The sequence below is a fragment of the Silurus meridionalis genome, chromosome 26 (genome assembly GCF_014805685.1).
Source record: "Silurus meridionalis isolate SWU-2019-XX chromosome 26, ASM1480568v1, whole genome shotgun sequence".
Taxonomy (NCBI): domain Eukaryota; kingdom Metazoa; phylum Chordata; class Actinopteri; order Siluriformes; family Siluridae; genus Silurus; species Silurus meridionalis.
Window position 1 is genome coordinate 3,881,651 of NC_060909.1, and position 21,595 is coordinate 3,903,245.

At 37.5% G+C, this 21,595-nt stretch overlaps 2 protein-coding genes across 4 annotated transcripts in view; one reads left to right on the plus strand and one right to left on the minus strand.

The window, feature by feature from the left end:
• Nucleotides 1–2,260: 2,260 nt before the first annotated feature.
• On the plus strand, nt 2,261–4,049 carry cdkn1ca (cyclin-dependent kinase inhibitor 1Ca). The gene is made up of 3 exons (XM_046840586.1): nt 2,261–2,902; nt 3,101–3,200; nt 3,446–4,049. Coding segments are annotated over exons 1-3 (603 nt in total). The 5' UTR covers nt 2,261–2,400; the 3' UTR covers nt 3,447–4,049.
• Nucleotides 4,050–8,573: 4,524 nt separating this feature from the next.
• kcnq1.1 (potassium voltage-gated channel, KQT-like subfamily, member 1.1) overlaps nt 8,574–21,595 on the minus strand; it is a 48,860-nt gene continuing 35,838 nt past the window's right edge. For all 3 annotated transcript variants that reach the window (XM_046840597.1, XM_046840596.1, XM_046840595.1), the window contains 4 exons: nt 19,985–20,079; nt 19,793–19,839; nt 19,545–19,606; nt 8,574–9,330 (listed from right to left, as the gene is read on the minus strand). In XM_046840597.1, the coding sequence (XP_046696553.1) occupies nt 9,136–9,330; nt 19,545–19,606; nt 19,793–19,839; nt 19,985–20,079 (399 nt within the window). In that variant the 3' untranslated portion in view covers nt 8,574–9,135. The remainder of the gene's footprint in view (nt 9,331–19,544; nt 19,607–19,792; nt 19,840–19,984; nt 20,080–21,595) is intronic.

The following is a 21,595-nucleotide window of genomic DNA, read 5'->3' on the forward strand; positions in this document are numbered from 1 at the left end:
AGGTCATAGCAGGCCACTCAATATCTTCCAGTTCAACCCATGTAAGGTTTATTTTCATGGAGCTCTCTTTGGGGCATCGTCATGCTGGAACAGGTTTGGGTCTCTTAGTTAAAGCAAAGGGAAAATTTAATGCTAGCCCAAACTTTTTGTCATTAAAGTTTGGGCAAGAACCACATCAGGTGTCCCGAAACTTTTGTCTATGCATACAGAATTATAAATAAATAAATTAAAAAAATAAACAAATCTTGAAATAATTCAATAAGACTGTAATTCGTCTTGGTTGCCACAAGAGGGCAGTGCGCGACAGAAAACTCCATGAAACTGTTTATACTTGGCAAATAAAATCCTGCTGAAAATAAATCAAACAAACAAATACATGAATAAATAAATAGTTTTAGCATTTGCATAACTTTAATACACATTACAGCCTATATGTCATTTTCAGTGTTTAGGCATGATGTAGATACCGGCGTGTCTGAGTGATTGTGAGGATTTAAAATCAGAGATGATCAGACGTGTTAAATCCGACTGATTCTGATTGTCTTAAGATCATTATTTGTAACATTAACACTCTAACAATAAAAAGAAATCAAGTTTGATTGCTTTATCTACAATTAGGACAACGTTCTGTATTGATCAGTCATGTTCTTCACTGCGTCACATGTGGGTGCAGTTTTAATGAAGGTCCAGGTTCAGTTTTTGGTTCATTTTCAGCAGCAGAAGCAAAAAAATGCAATGAAAAAATAAATAAATAAAGAAGAAGCTTATTTGATCTATTGAATGAATAATATTTTAGCCTATAATAAAGTAGTTATCTGTATTTTTGTCTGCATTTTTAGGAAGTGAACTAAAATGAAATGCATTTATAAACAGACTACAATTTTATTTATATGTTTATTTTATTTTTCCTTTTATTTTGTTATCAATTTCCAAAATGATTTGTTCTGACACACGTGTGAAAACCTTCCTCTCTCTACCCCTCATGTGTGTTTCTGATCTTCATTGTTTACATTAAATTGGACTTTCTGGAGTAACTTTAAACAGGCCTGAGCTCCATGTTCTTATCTTTTACAATGTATTATACAGTTTTTTCTGAAAAATCTAACTAAATAAAAAGTCTCCAAGCTGATCTTTAAACTATAAATGGCTTATACGTGCTGCACTCGAACTCTTATTTCACGTGTCAGAGTAAATGTTGAAGTATGTCTGGTTAATAACAGGATCTATTTGGACTACAGTGCGGCAGGATGCCGTTCCACATGTAGCTCCCCAAAAAGTCCTTTTAGAGTCTCCAGGATTGTGCTTAGAGCTTACAAGAACACATACAGACATTCATGAAAAAATATAGGAACTGCTTTAAGGCTTAAAAATTATTTTTTTTAATACTTAAAAGGGGTTTAAAAGGGGTTTCATAAACTTCTAATGATGCAAAACAAAAGGTAGACAACAACAACTATCATTACTGTCGAAAATAATAATAATAATAATAACAATAATAATAATAATTATATAAATATAAATTATAAGGAACAAACATATAGTACTAAACTTACATTCACAATTTATAACTTCTTATTATCTCTTGTAAAGCTGAATTAGGACATTGTCCATTGTTAAAAGCGCTATAAAACGGAATTGAACTGAATTTAATTAATTTTAATATTAGTATTAATAGTGGTATAAAATGGTATATTGTTATTATTGTTGATGTTATTTCCATAATTATTATTTCTACATTTATCTTATTATTAATTAATATCTTATATCATTCAGTAGAACATCAGGTTTGTAATATAAAAACTTCTGCAGTTTTTTTGTTTATTAATTGTAATTTACGATTACGATTTTATATAAAAAAAATATATTTGTAGCTGCAATATATGTATATAATTATTTTGTAATAGTTGTATATTATCCACACATCAGATCTCAGATCTTTTACAGTGCGTAAAATGTCCACAACAGGACAGGTTTTTTTTTTTTATGTAGTTGACCAATGAATAGCAATTATATTGTTATTAAAAAAGGAAGAAAGAAAAATTATATAAAAAAATAACACGCATTTGCAATTAATTGTGGCTTTTCTCTCCTTCTTTTTTTCAGCTCAGCATCCAGGCGCAATCTCTCCACACGACTTTATGGCTTTTGTGCGTATTTACATACAACTCGAATAAACACGTGAAAGACGCATTGTGTTCCCTCACTATCCTTTTCTGCGCAAAGGGGGGGCGGGGTTTGTTGTAATGGGCGGGGCGTAAAGAGAGAGCCAATCCCCTGTGAGCGCTTTGTACACACCGGGCCTTCAAGCGTTCAGAGCAGAAATATAAATTGGACGTGAACAAAAAACGTTCCTCAGCCCAAACACCGGTTCCGTTTCCGAGTCTAAAAGTTAAGCGCATCATGACGAACGTTGACATCCAGAACCTGTGGGAGCGACACGCCGCACGGAGGACGTACCCTCACCTCGCCCGCACCAGGGTCTGCCGCAACCTCTTCGGACCCGTGGACCATGAAGAGCTGGGCTGCGAAATGCAACGGAGACTCCAGGAAATCTCGGAACGGGACCAGACCCGCTGGAACTTTAACTTCGAGGACAACGTGCCGTTGCCTGGAAATTACGAGTGGGAGGAAATTTCCGTGAGCGCCGTGCCGTCCTTCTACAAGGAGTCCGTGCGTAACGGGAAAGCGCGCACTGGGAACGCCAAAGACGCCGCCGAATCCAACATGGAGACTGGATGTAAAAATGAAGCTCAGAGTTCATTCCAAGCGCCGACTTCATCTGTAGAAGTGAACCAGGAGAACCGCTCTGGAGCTCTGAACGCTCAGGAACTGGTCACTCCTGTGTGCCGGAGAAGATCAGGGAATCCAGAGCCTTCAAGACAGAATACTACGCACATTACAGGTAAGATCTTTGGAACAAAAAAAAGTACTAGAAATATCTTAGATGTTAGATTATTCCTAAATTCCTCATCTTATACATCAACCCACATCTTATACATCAATACAATTCTTCTTCTTCTTCTTCTTCTTCTTCTTCTTATTATTATTATTATTATTATCATTTCCTCCAAAACCAATCTTTTGCTTTGTTCCTGTCTAGACTTTTTCCCCAAGAGAAAACGAAGTTTGGACACGAAGCAGACAGAGCGCTCGAGCTCGTCCATCCCTGCTGAAGTTACTCCACGCAAAAGAATCAGATGGTAAGGTGTTTTTATCAGAACATCTTCCTAGATTTGTGTATTCACCAGTTTGCATGTGCATCTAACAACAGCAGTTCACTGAGCCATAATTTGGTGATGTTTTTTGTCTGTAATCTGAAGCCTTCATCACTCTGAGAAGATGAATTTCTATATGATTTGTTTAAAAAGTCTTCTCGTTCGAGCTTTCAAGATATTCAACTCGTTCAAATCTCTAATCCATGTTGTTTTTTTCTTTTCTTTTTTAGATGCGTTGCACTGAGAAGTCCTGTGTTTTATCTGCTGAGCGGATGATGGACACACCAAGGACGAAATGAAGCCTTTTTTAATCTAATATTATTATAATAATAATAATTATTATTTCAGTTTCCTTTTTTTTCTCTCTGATCAATGTAGCAATACCAGAACAGACTTGGTTGCAGTGTTACAACGTCTGAAACGTGCAATTATTTCATTATTATTATTAATATTATTATTATTACTGTGGTTTTTTTAATGTTATTATTATTATTATTATTATTATTATTTTTCACTTCTTGTTGTGTAAGTTGATTTTTTTGTAGTTTGCATTGTTCTTTATATAATTCATCATCTGAAATGTTGCTCTCCTTGTGGAAGGAAAATGCTACTAACTTATGTTTTATTTATGATCCATGATAGTGTCAAGCTTTTATTTACAGCTATTTCTTTTACTTTATGGCAATATTTGTTGTTTTGGTTTATTTAAGTTTGTCGGATGACGTCACGATGCAAATGTTTCTGAGCCTCTTTTTTCTATATATATGTATATACTAGCCCTGTATTAAGGAATTGAATGGAAGAAAGAAAAAAAATAAATTATATTTTTGTTTACCCAGTGGTATTGTTGTGTCTGTCCTGAGCAGAGTTATAATATCTTAATATCTAGAACCTGGGGGGTGGAGGAGGAGGTGGGGTGGATGGAGGGGGGGTGTTAAAATGTTCTGCCTTTTGTACTGATTGGATGTGAACAGTTGAGAGTAATAACAAAAAAAAGAGATATAGAAAAAAAAGGAGTTTTAGTCTCTCAGCTGTTCCACCCTGGACAGCTGCTCGGTTATACGGGGATTTAAAGCCCGTTTTCTCTCTCCATAATGAAGGAGGAGGCAGGTGCCCTCTGAGAAACACAACCCCCATCCGCTTTGTCCCAGTGTAAGAGCTTCATTTTCAGCGCCCTCTCAGCTAATGAAACACTTACGGAGAGCCGCGGAACAAAACGGGCTCCTGCTACACACACACACACACACACACACACACACACACACACACACACACACACACACACACCAACCACCTGCCTCCCACTCTATACCTACACACACACACACACACACACACACACACACACACACACACACACACACATGCAAAATAAATAACATGCTTCTCTATTAGAGCGCATGATGGCCATCACAACAAGGCTCATTAGAAAGCCTCTTACCAAACAAAAAACCAGTCCAAAGTTTACCACCAGAACCATTTCCAGACTCTTCAAAATCTCCTTCATCTTGTTTTTTCATTCCTATTCATTCTAAAGAAGTTTATAAACAAATATCAAATTAATTATTCATTGATTTTCTTTTATTTTCTATGTATTTTTTTTGCGGGTGATCTTTTATTAATTAATTTATTATTCTTATTATTTCCTGTTATTGCACTTTGCTAGAAGAGAGGTAAATAAGATGTAAATGTCAATAAGACTTTAAAGCACAGACAATAGCTCAAGGTTGTTTTGTAGAGTCAAAAATTTTAGAAATGTGTTGCTTTACTTTGTATACCGTGAAAATCCAATCAGTTCAGGGAACTTTTGTATAGCAATGACCCTAAAAATAAATGTAAGATTTCCCAGAGAGAGAGAGGAAGAGAGAGAGAGAGAGAAAGAGAGGACGCGAGTAAGCATTTATTGTGATGCTCTTTGTGCCTCGATGCTTTGTGGAAACAGAGCTGATCTGCGGATTTTATGTAAAACAACAAATTTAATTTTGAAAATCATAAAATGAACACAAATGATGTATGAAAAATTCGTGTATATATACACACACACACACACACACACACACACACACATATATATATATATATATATATATATATATATATATATATATATATATATATATGTGTGTGTGTGTGTGTGTGTGTGTGTGTGTGTGTGTGTGTATATATATATATATATATATATATATATATATATATATATATATATATAAATAAATAAATATATTCACACACACACACACACACACACGTGTGTGTGTGTGTGTGTGTGTGTGTGTGTGTGTGTGTGTGTGTGAGTACACGAATTTTTCATACCCTCTTCCTTGATGATTTGAAAAGACTACTAATTTGTTACTTTTCTTTGCATTTGTTTCATTATTTTAATGATCGTTATTATTATTATTATTTTTTTTTTATTATTATTATTATTTTTATTATTTTTATTATTACTAATACATTTAGAAACGTTAAAATCGGACAAATTCTACACTAAACGAAATTGTATTCTGAATCAGAATATCTTTTTCTTTCTTTCTTTCTTTCTTTCTTTCTTTCTTTCTTTCTTTCTTTCTTTCTTTCTTTCTTTCTTTCTTTCTTTCTTTCTACTCTGATTAATCATCCTCTTATGTAAAAAAAAAAAGGACCATCACCAGAATCATCAACATCATAGATAAACTGTATAAGCGCTGAAATTCGCTGTCTATACTTTTCCCGTGATATTTTATTTATTCTTTGCGGTGGGATGCAGTCGGTGGGAGGATCTGGGCGTGTCTCATTTCTCCGACCATCTGGCAGTAAAAAAAAAAAGGCCGCAGCGGAACAAAAGGAGCGAAAGGCGCGTCAGGCCGAGCGAGTGCCATCGCATTCACCTGCAAATGAGCCTGTGCGTCTTAATGGGAGTCCTGGGTGCCCCCAAATCCTCTGTTTGATTTGGCTTTGCTGCCCTATCTGCAGTCGTGTGCAAGAAAACTGAGATTGGCCCCCCAAGGCTCCCATCAGACCCCAAGGAGGAACGATGGGTCTCATGACTAATCTGTCTTTCTTTTGATCAGAGGCACTTTGTGGTATCAGCTGAGCTCAGGACATTACAGTTTCACCAGCAAGAGGGATAGAATTGGAAGGATTTTTGTCTGCCATCTGATTTAAAAGACAAAAACAAGACAATATAGTTCTACAGGATGTAACAAAAGCAAATTGCCTGAAAATTTATGTTCAAAAATGCACTTTTACTATTTGTTGTTTTGATGTTTTTGTCATGTTATTGTCTTCGATTGGCACAGATTCTGAATGCTATGTTAAATCATATGTAATACTATATACGTATGGCAAGATATATGTTGTACAGACATACCTACACAATTTATAGGTGTGCCCTCCCAAAAAACATAAACTGGGACCTCATTATTTTATCTTTTACAATAAAATCATTAGGTCCAGATTGTCAATATGCTGTACCATCACCAGTGGGATTTCTAACCAGATGGATGATTTTCTGAGACTCTTGGGACCCCCAGATTGACTCACAGAAATCCCAGAGCGCTGTAGCTGTTCATCCTCTGACAATCTGTACACACCTCAGTGAAGTCAGGTCTCATATCTGAATCTATTCTTTTGTCCAGCTGTTAGTTCATTAAGATGACATTAATGCAAAACAGGAATTTATTTCCGAATTTCGGCCATTCTTCAATGCTAATTACCATTTTTTTTATTTTACATCAACCATAAAACAGTTGCATGATCCATGATCTCAAATTGCTGCTCGTGTGTGAAAGCTCAAATTTTTATGACACACATTTTGTGTTACCAAAGAAACCAGTTTCCCAGCGCTCTTAACCCTATTATAACTAGCACACTGCCTGGTTTGCCAAACAATCCAACCATCCATCTTCCAGATTCTTCAGCCTCTTTCCATGTCTTTTTCTCTCCAAATCATTTGGCCCATAAAACTTGCCGAGGCACTGGCAAGCTGTGTCTTTAAGGCTGGATACACCTCTATGGGTTCACTAGCTTGAATTAATGGCATTTGCACCTCAAGTTTGCTCAGCAGTCTCAAAAAGAGTGGCAGCAGTGCGTCCTTTTAAACGCATAACAAAGGCCCATCATTTATGTGGCGGCATATGGCCCAGACCCCCACAGTAGCAGGGCCTGCCCTCCATGCTGCCTGCCTGCTCTGTTGTCCTCTTGCCTTTACTGTTGACACAGTTGTCTTGTTGCAGGGTAGCAAAGTCTAAAGAACAGTCAGCACTGTGGCTATGCTTGGCTCTTGTCACTCACTCACCTTCTGTCCTCTATTTTCTGAAAAGAATGTAAAACCCCTCTGTGTTGAAAGTCAGCCGTGTCAGGCCTACACGATCTTTGAACGCTTTTGAGTCACTATTAAAGAGGGTTATGTAAGAGGCTTGATCCATGCTTGTCTATTGCATTTATACATACATGTATATATTATCAGCAGATTAAGGAATGTACGACGTATAACAAAAAAGGTTAAGTGAATGTTGCAGAAGGCAACTTCATCTGAAACTCAGAAGGAAACGGCTGATGTTAGTCACCATGAGGAACCAAGTCATGCGGTAAAGTCAATTTTCTGATGATACCGGTAGTATCATGTTGACTTTATATGCGTCAATTCGGCTTTTAATATTCCGTGTTGAGTAATGTGTTGTAGAAAAAGGAGAACTTGCAGTCATTTCCAAGAAAGAAACCTGGACCATGAAGAGGATTTTAACATTTGAAAACAATGTCCCAGAAATCTCTATAAAAATTAAATATGCATTCGCAACAAAACATCTCCAGAAATGAAGTGGTTTGAACAGTTCATAGGTTGAAAGATTTCTACACTCAAATGTATGCACAATAAATAGATACGTTAACTAAAAATAATTCCCAGTTAACTACAAAAGGTCAGTTTGTGAAAGCACTTGTTTCACATCTAACTGGCAACACTAGTCCATTAGATAAGCAATAATTGAAAGAACCAGAGAGACGACCATGTTCATTCACAAGAGAGGGTCAGGGGGTGTACGGTGCAAGTCATCTCCGTGGCAACGAGGCCCTTCACCCAAAAGAGCAGAGGTATCGAATAGGGGTCATAGGTCACGGTGCCGTCCATATGGTCGTGTGCTGCGTAAGTCATTGATCTGTCAGGATGCACTGAAGGAATTCAAGCGTGGCTGAAAGACTTTTTTTCAGAAAAAGGATTACAATCGCTCCTGAATGCCATAAATGCCTCCACATTGCCATCCAACCATCAAAGTTCTATAGTAAGGACCAAAATGAAAAAGAGCGGGAAATCCAGGGACACAGAGAAACAGTTTCAAGACGGGGACCTCACTGAAAAGTAATGCAAACAAAACACATTAGTGATGGTTAAGATTTATTAATAGGCAAACTAGCATGTATAAAAATCAAAAAAAGTATTTCGGAGTGATGCAGTCACACCGTCTGGCTCATTATTCGGAGGAAAGAAAAAAAAAAGTAAATTGCATGTGAACAGAAATCACGAAATTTGTGAATCAATGTATACGTTGTAATAAATAGATTTGAAATGTACAGATTGCATAACCGCCCCAAATGACTGGATCTAATAAATATACATGCAACAGTTTGGATGGTCATAGCTTGCCTTAAGCATCCCCGTAGCTTGTATTAAAACTTTGAAGAAAAAAAAACAAAAAACCTGGATTTCATAATAATCAGCATATCAAGATTTTGGATTACAAATAATCTCACGTATTTGTCCTTATACAGTAAACACACCACGCCTAATCGGTAATCCATTCCGTTTTGTCCGACAGAGTGACTTGGTCCACCTGAGTAAATCTTACCAAGCATGAGAACAGATTCAGTGTCTTTTTATTCATGTCTACTCAGCTCCAACACAAACCCGCACAAGGCACAGTTGCTTTTTGGAGGCTATTAAAGCTCAGGAACTCTCCTCAGGGGCAGATGGACACATGGTGGAGAGCTGGTCATACGTGGGCAGACTGAGGTTGCGTGTTAGCGTGTAGGGCCTTTCATCCTGTACTGCGCCTGCCACACTGCTCACACCACCCTCACTCTTCAGCAGGAGGTTCAGAGAGTCCACGATGCGGTTGAGAGACTTGTCCATATGTGTGATCTGAACACAAGAAACATCATGTAGTCAAATCATACACAGGCTAACCTTTAGATATATAAACTGTAGAGGACACTGTAAGGTGAAATGCAAACAGTATCAATGAAAAAACATTCATCTAATCATTAAGCATTGTGATTGGAGATGGTCTTTTATAGACACTCAATTTACATTTGCACTTCTCAAGTTTATTCCCAAAACTCCCTCTGGTTTAGTAGATGCATAGAGGAAGAAATAGCTTAGCGGTTAAGGCATTGGACTTTGGATCTGAAGATCATGAATTCAAATCCCAGTCACACCAATCTGCCATTTTTGGGCCCCTGAGCACACTCCTTAACCCCATATCTGCTCAGTTGAATAAATGTGATAAATGTAAGTCGCTCTGGATAAAGCCATCTGCCAAATGCTATAAATGTAAATGTATCTCCACAGGATACCAGAGATTTCTGCCTAAAAGAGCCTGGTGTAATTAAAAAAACAACTCCTTTTTACAATAGGCTCATACTTTCAACGTCTTTTGCACGGTTTGACATTATGAAATGCAACTATAGAAGATTTATGATTTATAATGTCACCCAAAAGCCTCTAGGTTTTTTTTTTCCCTCATGTCATTTCAGGGAGTTTTTCTTTGCTATTGTTACCTCTGGTTTTGCTAATTAGGGATCTAAATATGGATCTGCATCCGGGTTTGGATACAGCTACATTCGGACATGGTTTTAGGTGCTATACAAATAAAAATAGTCTAAAACAGGAAATGCTCTAAGAATATTCATTAAATGGGTCAGTGTGAGCTCAGGAAACAGAATGACAATGTCAAAATGCCATCTTTTTTTTTATTACGTTCATGCTGCAGGAACAGAAACGCTTCTAGATCGATAGGATTATTTTTTTTTATTGTTTTCTCAGTATCAATCTAACAACTTTATAAAGTCATGCGATTTTATTTGCTGTGTTCGGTATGGTTATTTTGAATTATTCATGAACTTCCAGTGATTGATAGTTTTGCTGAATTTCCCAGATGGTTATTTTCCCAGGAATTTAATCGAATAAAATACTTTTACACCTCTGTAATTCTTATCGTAACATAAATCCCATTTCAGTTGCACATCATCATGTACATCTATTTATCATGTATTATTTAGAATCTTTAAGATAAGATAAAATGCAACTGTACCTTCTTTTCTGATTAATTCATTCGTCCAGACATGAAGCAGCGATATATTTACCAGATGAGTGTCTCTGAGCAACGACATAGTTTATACCGAGGTAGCGTTAAGGCATACACTTGCAAACACATTCACAAACACACGAAGCCATGCAGCACATGGCATGGGATTCCACATGTAAACATGTACAAGCTCTCCCACGTCGACACACATATACAAATATACACCCTTCTAACCAGGGAGAGGCAAAACGCAACTCAAATGGAGTGGAATGAGACGGCTGGATATAATGGTTTACAGCTGAGGGCTGACATGCTTCAGATCTGCCATGAATTTTTATAATCACGTATGCTAAAGCCAATCATTATGTGTATCAAAATTGCATACCACAAGGTATTCAAGCACAAATATAGAAGATAATATATACACTGCGTATAACTACAAAGTACAAATTCATTATTGCAAATGTATATACTCCATATTCTCTTCATAAAATTGTGCATTTCACAGATCCTGTACTAATATTGCTTCGTAAATATGTTTATATATTAATATATATAACACCAATTCCGAATAAGGTTTGGACACTGTGTAAAATGTAAATACAAATATAGAATGCATCGATTTGATAATCTCGTAAACTAATACTCTATTCACAATAGAAGATAGAAAACAAATCAAATGTTTAAACTGAGGAAATGTACGATTTCAGGGCAAAAATAATGTCGTTTGAATTTGATGGATGCAACACGTCTCAAAAACGTTGCGACGGTGCAACAAAGGACCAGAAAAAGTAAGTGTTGGTAAAATTAAACAGCTGAAGAAATATTTTGCAACTAATTACGTTAATTGACAACAGGTCAGTAGGATGATTAATTGTGTATAAAAAGTGTATCTTAAAAAGGCGGAAGTAAATATGGGCAGAGCTTCACCAAGATGTGAAAAGGACAAGAGTCAAAATCAATATTGGATGCCCATAATTTTCAGGCTCTCAGGGTTATATATCATTTAAAACAGTCATGATTGTGTAATTGAAATCACTGCATTGGCTTATTAACCCCTCCAGAAATCGTTGTCTAAGAACATGTCATGCACAAAAGCATGCTATATCATTATCATGCAAAGAAAAAGGCATGTGTGAACAAGCTCCAGAAATTCCACCATCCTCTCTTATCCAAAGCTATCTAATCTATCTACAACCTTCGGAGTCATGATAAATTCAAATATGAACTTCTTTTTCATTAGACTGTTTCATATAAATGACCTTGAAAGGCACATGGGAGCCAAAGGAGTTAAGTAGGTAAGTTGCTACACTCCTTCTTGTCAATCAGAGTGACAGACAGAGAAACAAAGACATATGTGTGCTCATGTATGCCCCAGCTGACATTTACTACTTTCCTCTGAATGTATTCAGCTGCCCTGTGACATATCATGAGCATCGGTTCTCACAGGAAGAAAATGCAAGCTTTCAGCCTTCCTGCTTGACCCCAGGTTGCATCTGCCCTTTTTTGGTTTATGTTGATCAGAAACGGCATAATAGACGCAGCACAGTTATTTGTTACATTTCTTTTTCTCTTTCTGTGGTCCATGAGGACGCTAGTGCAAAAAGTGTCTGTTGCACCATACTTTGTTAGACGAATGTTAGACATTTTAGCATATTATATTCAAGGTCAAAGATTCAAAATAATGTAGAATAATGCACAAGTATGTTAAAGAGAAAGGTCTAGCTGGTATAAATGGGGCAACACTGATTCTTCTCCATAGATTTAAAGCTAAGAATTCTGCTCATGTTTACAATGAACATCCTTTTAACACACTGTACTGTTTGACTTTATAGCAAACAGTTGTGGAAGATTAATGACTCGGATTTGCACTCTTCCCTGTGAGCATTTTTCCTCAGGTCACCTCAGGGAGTTGCCACTGTTGCCACTTCACATTATTAGGTGTCTGAATTTATTTTTGCAGTTTATTGTTTAAACAGATTTGTGTTAATAGCACATTTAAACCGAGGAAGCAATGATAAATAAAAAAATAACTTTCTTTATAATTCATTTTTTCATTTGTTTTGTTTTTCCTGCAATTGCAGTTTATACTAGAAACACTACACCCACATTTACCGAACAAAAAAAATCAATCATACAAAGAGACAAATGAAAGAAGGTTTTGTGTTTTGTATTCGTGGATTTAAATGAAAAAGTGCTCATAGGGTAAAGTGCAGTTCTTTTGTTTACTGTTCTTGTTATTCGGAAGGGGCACGGCATGATTACCGACTTTGAACAATTGTTTAAAAAAAGTAGGAAGCTTGAATTGTGCTCCCTATCCGTCTTAAAACGAGTGAGTGTGTTCCTGTGGGTATGGGTAATAGTTTCAAGCTCATGTTCAAACCCAATATATTTATAATACTGTAGGAACAGCAAGTGACTACTGGGTCATAAAATTTGTTTTAGTACCCCATTCATTCAATTCACATGCGTGTGTGTGTGTGTGTGTGTGTGTGTGTGTGTGTGTGTGTGTGTCTTTTACCGTTTTTGATTCCTATATGCAACAAACCAGGAAATGTAATAGTATGAAGATTCACTTTGACCAAACAAATACATAAATGTGATGTAATTACATTTATAACATCACTAATACAAACTCGCTACAATCCGCCACGCTCCCTGAGATCTCAAAACTCTGGGCTTCTAGTAGTTCCTAGAAAAGCAAAGTCCACTAAAGGTGGTAGAGCATTTTCACATTTAGCTCCTAAACTCTGGAATAGTCTTCCTGACAGTGTTCAGGGCTCAGACACACTCACCCAGTTTAAGTGTAGATTAAAAACATATCTTTTTAGCAAAGCCTACACATAACACACATCACATATCATAACCTTGTGCTCCAGAACATCTGATCACATGCACATTATCAACTTGTGCTGTTAATATCATGAACAGCAGCTACGCTAATTTCTCTCCACTGCTTCTCTTTCTCTCCCCATCCCAAGACACCCTGAGGTTTGGCCAGCTCCAGTCACCTCCCACCATCTTGATGATTACGGACCTTTGAAGAAGTAGATGCCGAACTCGCAAACATCCCGAACCATCTAGAGACGTACCAGTGCCATTTGGATCCCGCTACATGTGTGGAGTTTGACATTGGACCTCCTGGAGTGTTTAAAGGCTCTGGCATGGAGAAGCTGATGCTGGATCTGTGATGATCACAAATGCTGAGCTTATAAAACTAGGAGCTACTAACCATATAGACTGTATAAGACTGCAGAAAGAACATCACTTATAATCTTATACTCCAGTACTCATGTTAGATTTGTGTAAAGCTGCTTTGAGACAATGTCTGTTGTGAAAAGCGCTATACAAATAAACTTGACTTGACTTGACTTAATACAAATATATAAAGGATGTCAATAGAAAAGCGTATTCTTAGCATGAATAACGGCTTTACACAATCTTGGCATCTGGGAAATTTATTTCTCTAATAACATTCAGCTAAAATACTTTTTAATCCTGTAAAACATGCTGAAACTGTTCTACACTGGTAGGAGATTTCTTCCTGGCCTTGAGATCCAGTTCATCCTAGAGCTGTAATTCAGGTGCAGTGACTCTTCAGGCCATTCTATAATAGATAACACTCCAGCCCACTAAATAACGCTTACAGAGCTTGGAAAGACACTTCGGCTCTTTCTCTTGTTGTATGGTGAAGTCAATTCCAATTAGCTGCATGGTGTGAGTTGAAGTATGTAGTGGTAGCCATGTTGGTTTAGTTTTCCTTTCACTTTCACAAAGTCTCCAACCTTCCCTGCTCCAAAAGAACCCCAAAACCATTAAGTTTACACCTACATGGGTGACTGTGGATGTGAGGCAGCCACATCATCTTTCATGTTCTCACAGATTTTTGTCCAGTTTGGACTCATCTATCCACAAAATATATATATATATATCCACTTTCTTCCAGTATTCAGTTTAACTTGTGTAATTTTAACTTTTACCGTTTGTTGCACATAAACATGCATAAAGATACTGTATATATATATATATATATATATATATATATATATATATATATATATATATATATATATATATATATATATATACAGGAGTGCAGAATTATTAGGCAAGTTGTATTTTTGAGGATTAATTTTATTTGAGGATTTAATTTGAACAACAACCATGTTCTCAATGAACACAAAAAACTCATTAATATCAAAGCTGAATATTTTTGGAAGTAGTTTTAGTTTTAGCTATTTTAGGGGATATCTGTGTGTGCAGGTGACTATTACTGTGCATAATTATTAGGCAACTTAACAAAAACAAATTCATACCCATTTCAATTATTTATTTTTACCAGTGAAACCAATATAACATCTCAACATTCACAAATATACATTTCTGACATTCAAAACCAAACAAAACAAATCAGTGACCAATATAGCCACCTTTCTTTGCAAGGACACTCAAAAGCCTGCCATCCATGGATTCTGTCAGTGTTTTGATCTGTTCACCATCAACATTGCAGCAGCAACCACAGCCTCCCAGACACTGTTCAGAGAGGTGTACTGTTTTCCTCCTTGTAAATCGCACATTTGATGATGGACCACAGGTTCTCAATGGGGTTCAGATCAGGTGAACAAGGAGGCCATATCATTAGATTTTCTTCTTTATACCCTTTCTTGCCAGCCACGCTGTGGAGTACTTGGACGGTGTGATGGAGCATTGTCCTGCATGAAAATCATGTTTTTCTTGAAGGATGCAGACTTCTTCCTGTACCACTGCTTGAAGAAGGTGTCTTCCAGAAACTGGCAGTAGGACTGGGAGTTCAGCTTGACTCCATCCTCAACCCGAAAAGGCCCCACAAGCTCATCTTTGATGATACCAGCCCAAACCAGTACTCCACCTCCACCTTGCTGGCGCCTGAGTCGGACTGGAGCTCTCTGCCCTTTACCAATCCAGCCACGGGCCCATCCATCTGGCCCATCAAGACTCACTCTCATTTCATCAGTCCATAAAACCTTAGAAAATCAGTCTTGAGATATTTCTTGGCCCAGTCTTGAGTTTAACTTGTGTAATTTTAACTTTTACCGTTTGTTGCACATAAACATGCATAAAGATACTGTATATATATATATATATATATATATATATATATATATATATATATATATATATATATATATATATATATACAGGAGTGCAGAATTATTAGGCAAGTTGTATTTTTGAGGATTAATTTTATTTGAGGATTTAATTTGAACAACAACCATGTTCTCAATGAACACAAAAAACTCATTAATATCAAAGCTGAATATTTTTGGAAGTAGTTTTAGTTTTAGCTATTTTAGGGGATATCTGTGTGTGCAGGTGACTATTACTGTGCATAATTATTAGGCAACTTAACAAAAAACAAATTCATACCCATTTCAATTATTTATTTTTACCAGTGAAACCAATATAACATCTCAACATTCACAAATATACATTTCTGACATTCAAAACCAAACAAAACAAATCAGTGACCAATATAGCCACCTTTCTTTGCAAGGACACTCAAAAGCCTGCCATCCATGGATTCTGTCAGTGTTTTGATCTGTTCACCATCAACATTGCGTGCAGCAGCAACCACAGCCTCCCAGACACTGTTCAGAGAGGTGTACTGTTTTCCTCCTTGTAAATCGCACATTTGATGATGGACCACAGGTTCTCAATGGGGTTCAGATCAGGTGAACAAGGAGGCCATATCATTAGATTTTCTTCTTTATACCCTTTCTTGCCAGCCACGCTGTGGAGTACTTGGACGTGTGTGATGGAGCATTGTCCTGCATGAAAATCATGTTTTTCTTGAAGGATGCAGACTTCTTCCTGTACCACTGCTTGAAGAAGGTGTCTTCCAGAAACTGGCAGTAGGACTGGGAGTTCAGCTTGACTCCATCCTCAACCCGAAAAGGCCCCACAAGCTCATCTTTGATGATACCAGCCCAAACCAGTACTCCACCTCCACCTTGCTGGCGCCTGAGTCGGACTGGAGCTCTCTGCCCTTTACCAATCCAGCCACGGGCCCATCCATCTGGCCCATCAAGACTCACTCTCATTTCATCAGTCCATAAAACCTTAGAAAATCAGTCTTGAGATATTTCTTGGCCCAGTCTTGACGTTTCAGCTTGTGTGTCTTGTTCAGTGGTGGTCGACTTTCTGCCTTTCTTACCTTGGCCATGTCTCTGAGTATTGCACACCTTGTGCTTTTGGGCACCCAGTGATGTTGCAGCTCTGAAATATGGCCAAACTGGTGGCAAGTGGCATCTTGGCAGCTGCACGCTTGACTTTTCTCAGTTCACGGGCAGTTATTTTGCGCCTTGGTTTTTCCACACGCTTCTTGCGACCCTGTCGACTATTTTGAATGAAACGCTTGATTGTTCGATGATCACGCTCAGAAGCTTGGCTATTTTAAGACTGCTGCATCCTCTGCAATATATCTCACTATTTTTGACTTTTCTGAGCCTGTCAAGTCCTTCTTTTGACCCATTTTGCCAAAGGAAAGGAAGTTGCCTAATAATTATGCACACCTGATATAGGGTGTTGATGTCATTAGACCACACCCCTTCTCATTACAGAGATGCACATCACCTAATATGCTTAATTGGTAGTAGGCTTTCCAGCCTATACAGCTTGGAGTAAGACAACATGCATAACGAGGATGATGTGGTCAAAATACTCATTTGCCTAATAATTCTGCACTCCCTGTATATACCTTATATCTTTGTACAGGACGTACGTTTTTTTTTTTGTTTTGTTCATACAGCTTACATAACACGAGTGTGATATGTTGTGCAATATGTCTTTGTCCCACATACTGCAGTGCCTGAGTTCACAGTGGGTGGCAGGGCAGAATACAACCAGAGAGTCAGAGGAATGCCTCAGGCGCCTGTGTGCCTAAAAAGCTCCAGCTATTTGTTCCTGTTTATGTCACACACTGTCTGCTTCCTGTTTACCAATGTACTATGGGAAGAAGAGCAATAGATTACGAGGCGGGTCATCCTGTCATCACTGGAGGCAGTCATCGCTGTCAGCGTGGCAACACAAAAAATACTTAGTATGGAGAAAAAAAATAAAGCGCAAACACATCTGACTGAGTGAAAAGAAAAATGACTTTCCCACCATGTTTTCCAGAGGCACAAAAACGGCCACTAGGGCTAAATTTAGAATCCTAATCTGAAAAGAAAAATGACTTTCCCACCATGTTTTCCAGAGGCACAAAAACGGCCACTAGGGCTAAATTTAGAATCCTAATCTGAAAAGAAAAATGCAAGGGCTTACCTTGTCCTCCATCCTTTTGAGTCTGGAACCAATTGTATTCGTGCCTCGATCTTTAGCTCGTTCTTGAAAGTAAAAGAATACAGAATGCAGACAAAATAATGAACAAACACCAGCAAAACGTAACATATTATCCTCTGATATACCACTATCATATAAGGATCGCATTTGCATTCTTTCTGCATCTATTGGTGTTATACAGAAAGTCTTAGTTACAATCGCTCCTTTAAAAATTGCTGATTTCATTTACCTGAACTTGTCTGGAACAAGGACATTTTCCCCAAACTCTGATCCAGTCTATGGAAGGCAGATGAAGAAGATTAATAAGTTTGAACTATCCAGTGCTCTAATAGTTCATACAGAAGGAAATATATATTACATGTGAATAAAACATCTTTAGATCTGGAGCATTTATTTTATCAAATGAAGTGCAATATCCCACCTTCTCTGCAGCTCCTTGATGCGCACCATGAGGTTGACATGGCCTTGAGAGTATTGCTCAATCACATCTCTGACATCATATGGTTTACGTGCTTGCTGTAAGCACACAAATGTAGTCAGGACTGTGTTTCTTTTGATCTTTCCTTAACTTAAAAGTTATAATTAAAACCCCTGGAATACACAAATATATGCCATACAGGCACTGAAACTACCCAACAACCGCATGCTGAAATAGTAAATCACTGCATCATTCTAAACTTTATATAAACTCTCATCACCTCACATGTATCCTGCTGCAGATCACAGAGCACTAAGAGCACTTTGCTTCGAGTTTCGCTTTGAAGAAAAACGAATGAGCTCATTGCAGAAGGAAATTCTTTTATTACTCGAGTTAAAGACCATGACGAAGTAATACTTTTATTAATGCTACTTCTAGGTATCTGTGTTAATCATGTGCATTTAGAGGGTCAAAAAAGAATACAGAAAGATGTCTAGCTGTACAGAAGAAAAGAGAATGTATGAGACACAGAGTGGGAGTGCAGTGCAGACAGAAGGAGGGGGAGAAGTACGTCAGTAAGTGTGTGTTTTCCCCGGAGTTCATGTCTGGGATAAAAAAAGTGTTTGTAAAGGGATTTAGGGCCAGAGTGGCAAATGAACAGGAGCATAGAGAGTGTTTGTAAAGCTCCTGAGTCCCTGGCTGTCAGTCAAGTCAGTTAAGAGGCCACACACGCACACACACACACACACACACACACACACACACACACACACACACACACACACACACACACACATCTTGGTTTTTTTGTAAGGACCTTCAAGCAAAATAATTTTTAATGTCATTCCATCACCTAATCTTTATCTTCTGGTTCGGAATATCTTTATGTAAAAACAGTCATGGGAACAGTCATGTGACTACACATCCTTATCAGCAAGCATCACTGACCTCAGTACTCTTTAGCACTCCAGAGTTAAAAATGTGACATTTAATTGAATGGCAACAATACGTGTTTCACTTCCCCTACCAAACTGTGTGAAGCCATGCCTGAGGAATGCTTACTTATACTTCAGAAAATCTCTTTATTGTCTTCATTAAAGGTCAGTGAATCAGCATCACAATGTCAAAATCTGTGAAGCGATTTGAAGGCATTTAGCCAAAGATGGCAGTATTTCAAGTATTTCAAGTACAAGTTACTTCAAAATGAAAAGAAAAAAATGACTTTCCCACCATGTTTTCCAGAGGCACAAAAAACGGCCACTAGGGCTAAATTTAGAATCCTAATCTGAAAAGAAAAATGCAAGGGCTTACCTTGTCCTCCATCCTTTTGAGTCTGGAACCAATTGTATTCGTGCCTCGATCTTTAGCTCGTTCTTGAAAGTAAAAAGAATACAGAATGCAGACAAAATAATGAACAAACACCAGCAAAACGTAACATATTATCCTCTGATATACCACTATCATATAAGGATCGCATTTGCATTCTTTCTGCATCTATTGGTGTTATACAGAAAGTCTTAGTTACAATCGCTCCTTTAAAAATTGCTGATTTCATTTACCTGAACTTGTCTGGAACAAGGACATTTTCCCCAAACTCTGATCCAGTCTATGGAAGGCAGATGAAGAAGATTAATAAGTTTGAACTATCCAGTGCTCTAATAGTTCATACAGAAGGAAATATATATTACATGTGAATAAAACATCTTTAGATCTGGAGCATTTATTTTATCAAATGAAGTGCAATATCCCACCTTCTCTGCAGCTCCTTGATGCGCACCATGAGGTTGACATGGCCTTGAGAGTATTGCTCAATCACATCTCTGACATCATATGGTTTACGTGCTTGCTGTAAGCACACAAATGTAGTCAGGACTGTGTTTCTTTTGATCTTTCCTTAACTTAAAAGTTATAATTAAAACCCCTGGAATACAAAAATATATGCCATACAGGCACTGAAACTACCCAACAACCGCATGCTGAAATAGTAAATCACTGCATCATTCTAAACTTTATATAAACTCTCATCACCTCACATGTATCCTGCTGCAGATCACAGAGCACTAAGAGCACTTTGCTTCGAGTTTCGCTTTGAAGAAAAACCACCCACGTGTGCCGACGCCAAACATCCATATTGTCCAAGCACTTAAGCACTGATTCCTTGCTTTTGAACCTGATTAGACCTGCACTCTAACACCCTCAGCTGTTTGACTTTATTTGATGACACAAAGAAGCATTTGGAGAATGTGGCGAGTCACGTGCTTGTTACGAGGCTTCGGTTACTCTAACGAGAGAAACATGCAAACGTTCACACGTCTCTGGTGAAAGATCTCCCAATTAAGATGGGAGTAAATGTGTTCAGAGTCGAGCAAACATGAGTCATGAGTTGAGACGCCGAAACTGACCGCCAGTGTCTGACACGCGGTCATGATTATGTGTTTGGTGTCACAAGAGTGTGAGAGGTGGAGAGGAGGAGGGGTGAGGGTGAGGATTTCAGAGACACGTAAGTGTGGTAAGCCAAAGGCAAATTAAAGGACACAGAGAAAAGGAGGACAAAGATAGAAAGCGGAACAGAAAAAAAAAACGGAGCAGTGTCGAGCGTCTAATGCAAGAAGGGGGAAAAGTGTGTAGGATGGAGACCCGATGTCAACATAGATGTGTGTGTTGCTAAATATAATACAGTATGTTCCTACAAACTAGAACCTATATGACCTAAAAAAATATTTGCTTGGCTTGATTTGTGACTCTAACACACTCAAAGTGTTTGATAAAAAAATAAAACTGTATATTTTTCTACTCTTAATTACTCTTGATAATATTGTTAATACCTTAACAAATATCTTTTGATGTTCTACAGTTTCTACACACTCACTACTAAACAATAAACATTGATCTCTACATCCAACTCAGTAACTTTAACACTACTCAAAAAAACTCTGTCACCATACTGTACACTTACATTGTTTCCTGTGATGCCTCTTACTGTTACTGCCTCTTATTGTTACTGCCACACTGTTACTGCCGCTTACTGTTACTGCCACACTGCTACTGTCTCTTATTGTTACTGCCACACTGTTACTGCCACACTGTTACTGCCACAGTCTTACTGCCTCTTATTGTTACTGCCACACTGTTACTGCCTCTTACTGTTGCACAAATTACATTTTATCTTATGTTGCCTTCTTGCACTGTTAACGTCACTGATCATAATATATATATATATATATATATATATATATATATATATATATATATATATATATATATATATATATATATATATGTACTTGTACTCTGCACGATGGCAATAAAGTTAAATCTAATCTAATCTAACCAACTTTATTAAGTACACCTACACTAATCGG

Excerpts from the sequence above, each read along its gene's own strand:
- cdkn1ca (XM_046840586.1), top strand. The coding sequence starts at position 2,401 with ATGACGAACGTTGACATCCAGAACCTGTGGGAGCGACACGCCGCACGG. Across the intron at positions 2,903-3,100 it reads GAATACTACGCACATTACAG|ACTTTTTCCCCAAGAGAAAA; the intron begins GTAAGATCTTTG and ends GTTCCTGTCTAG.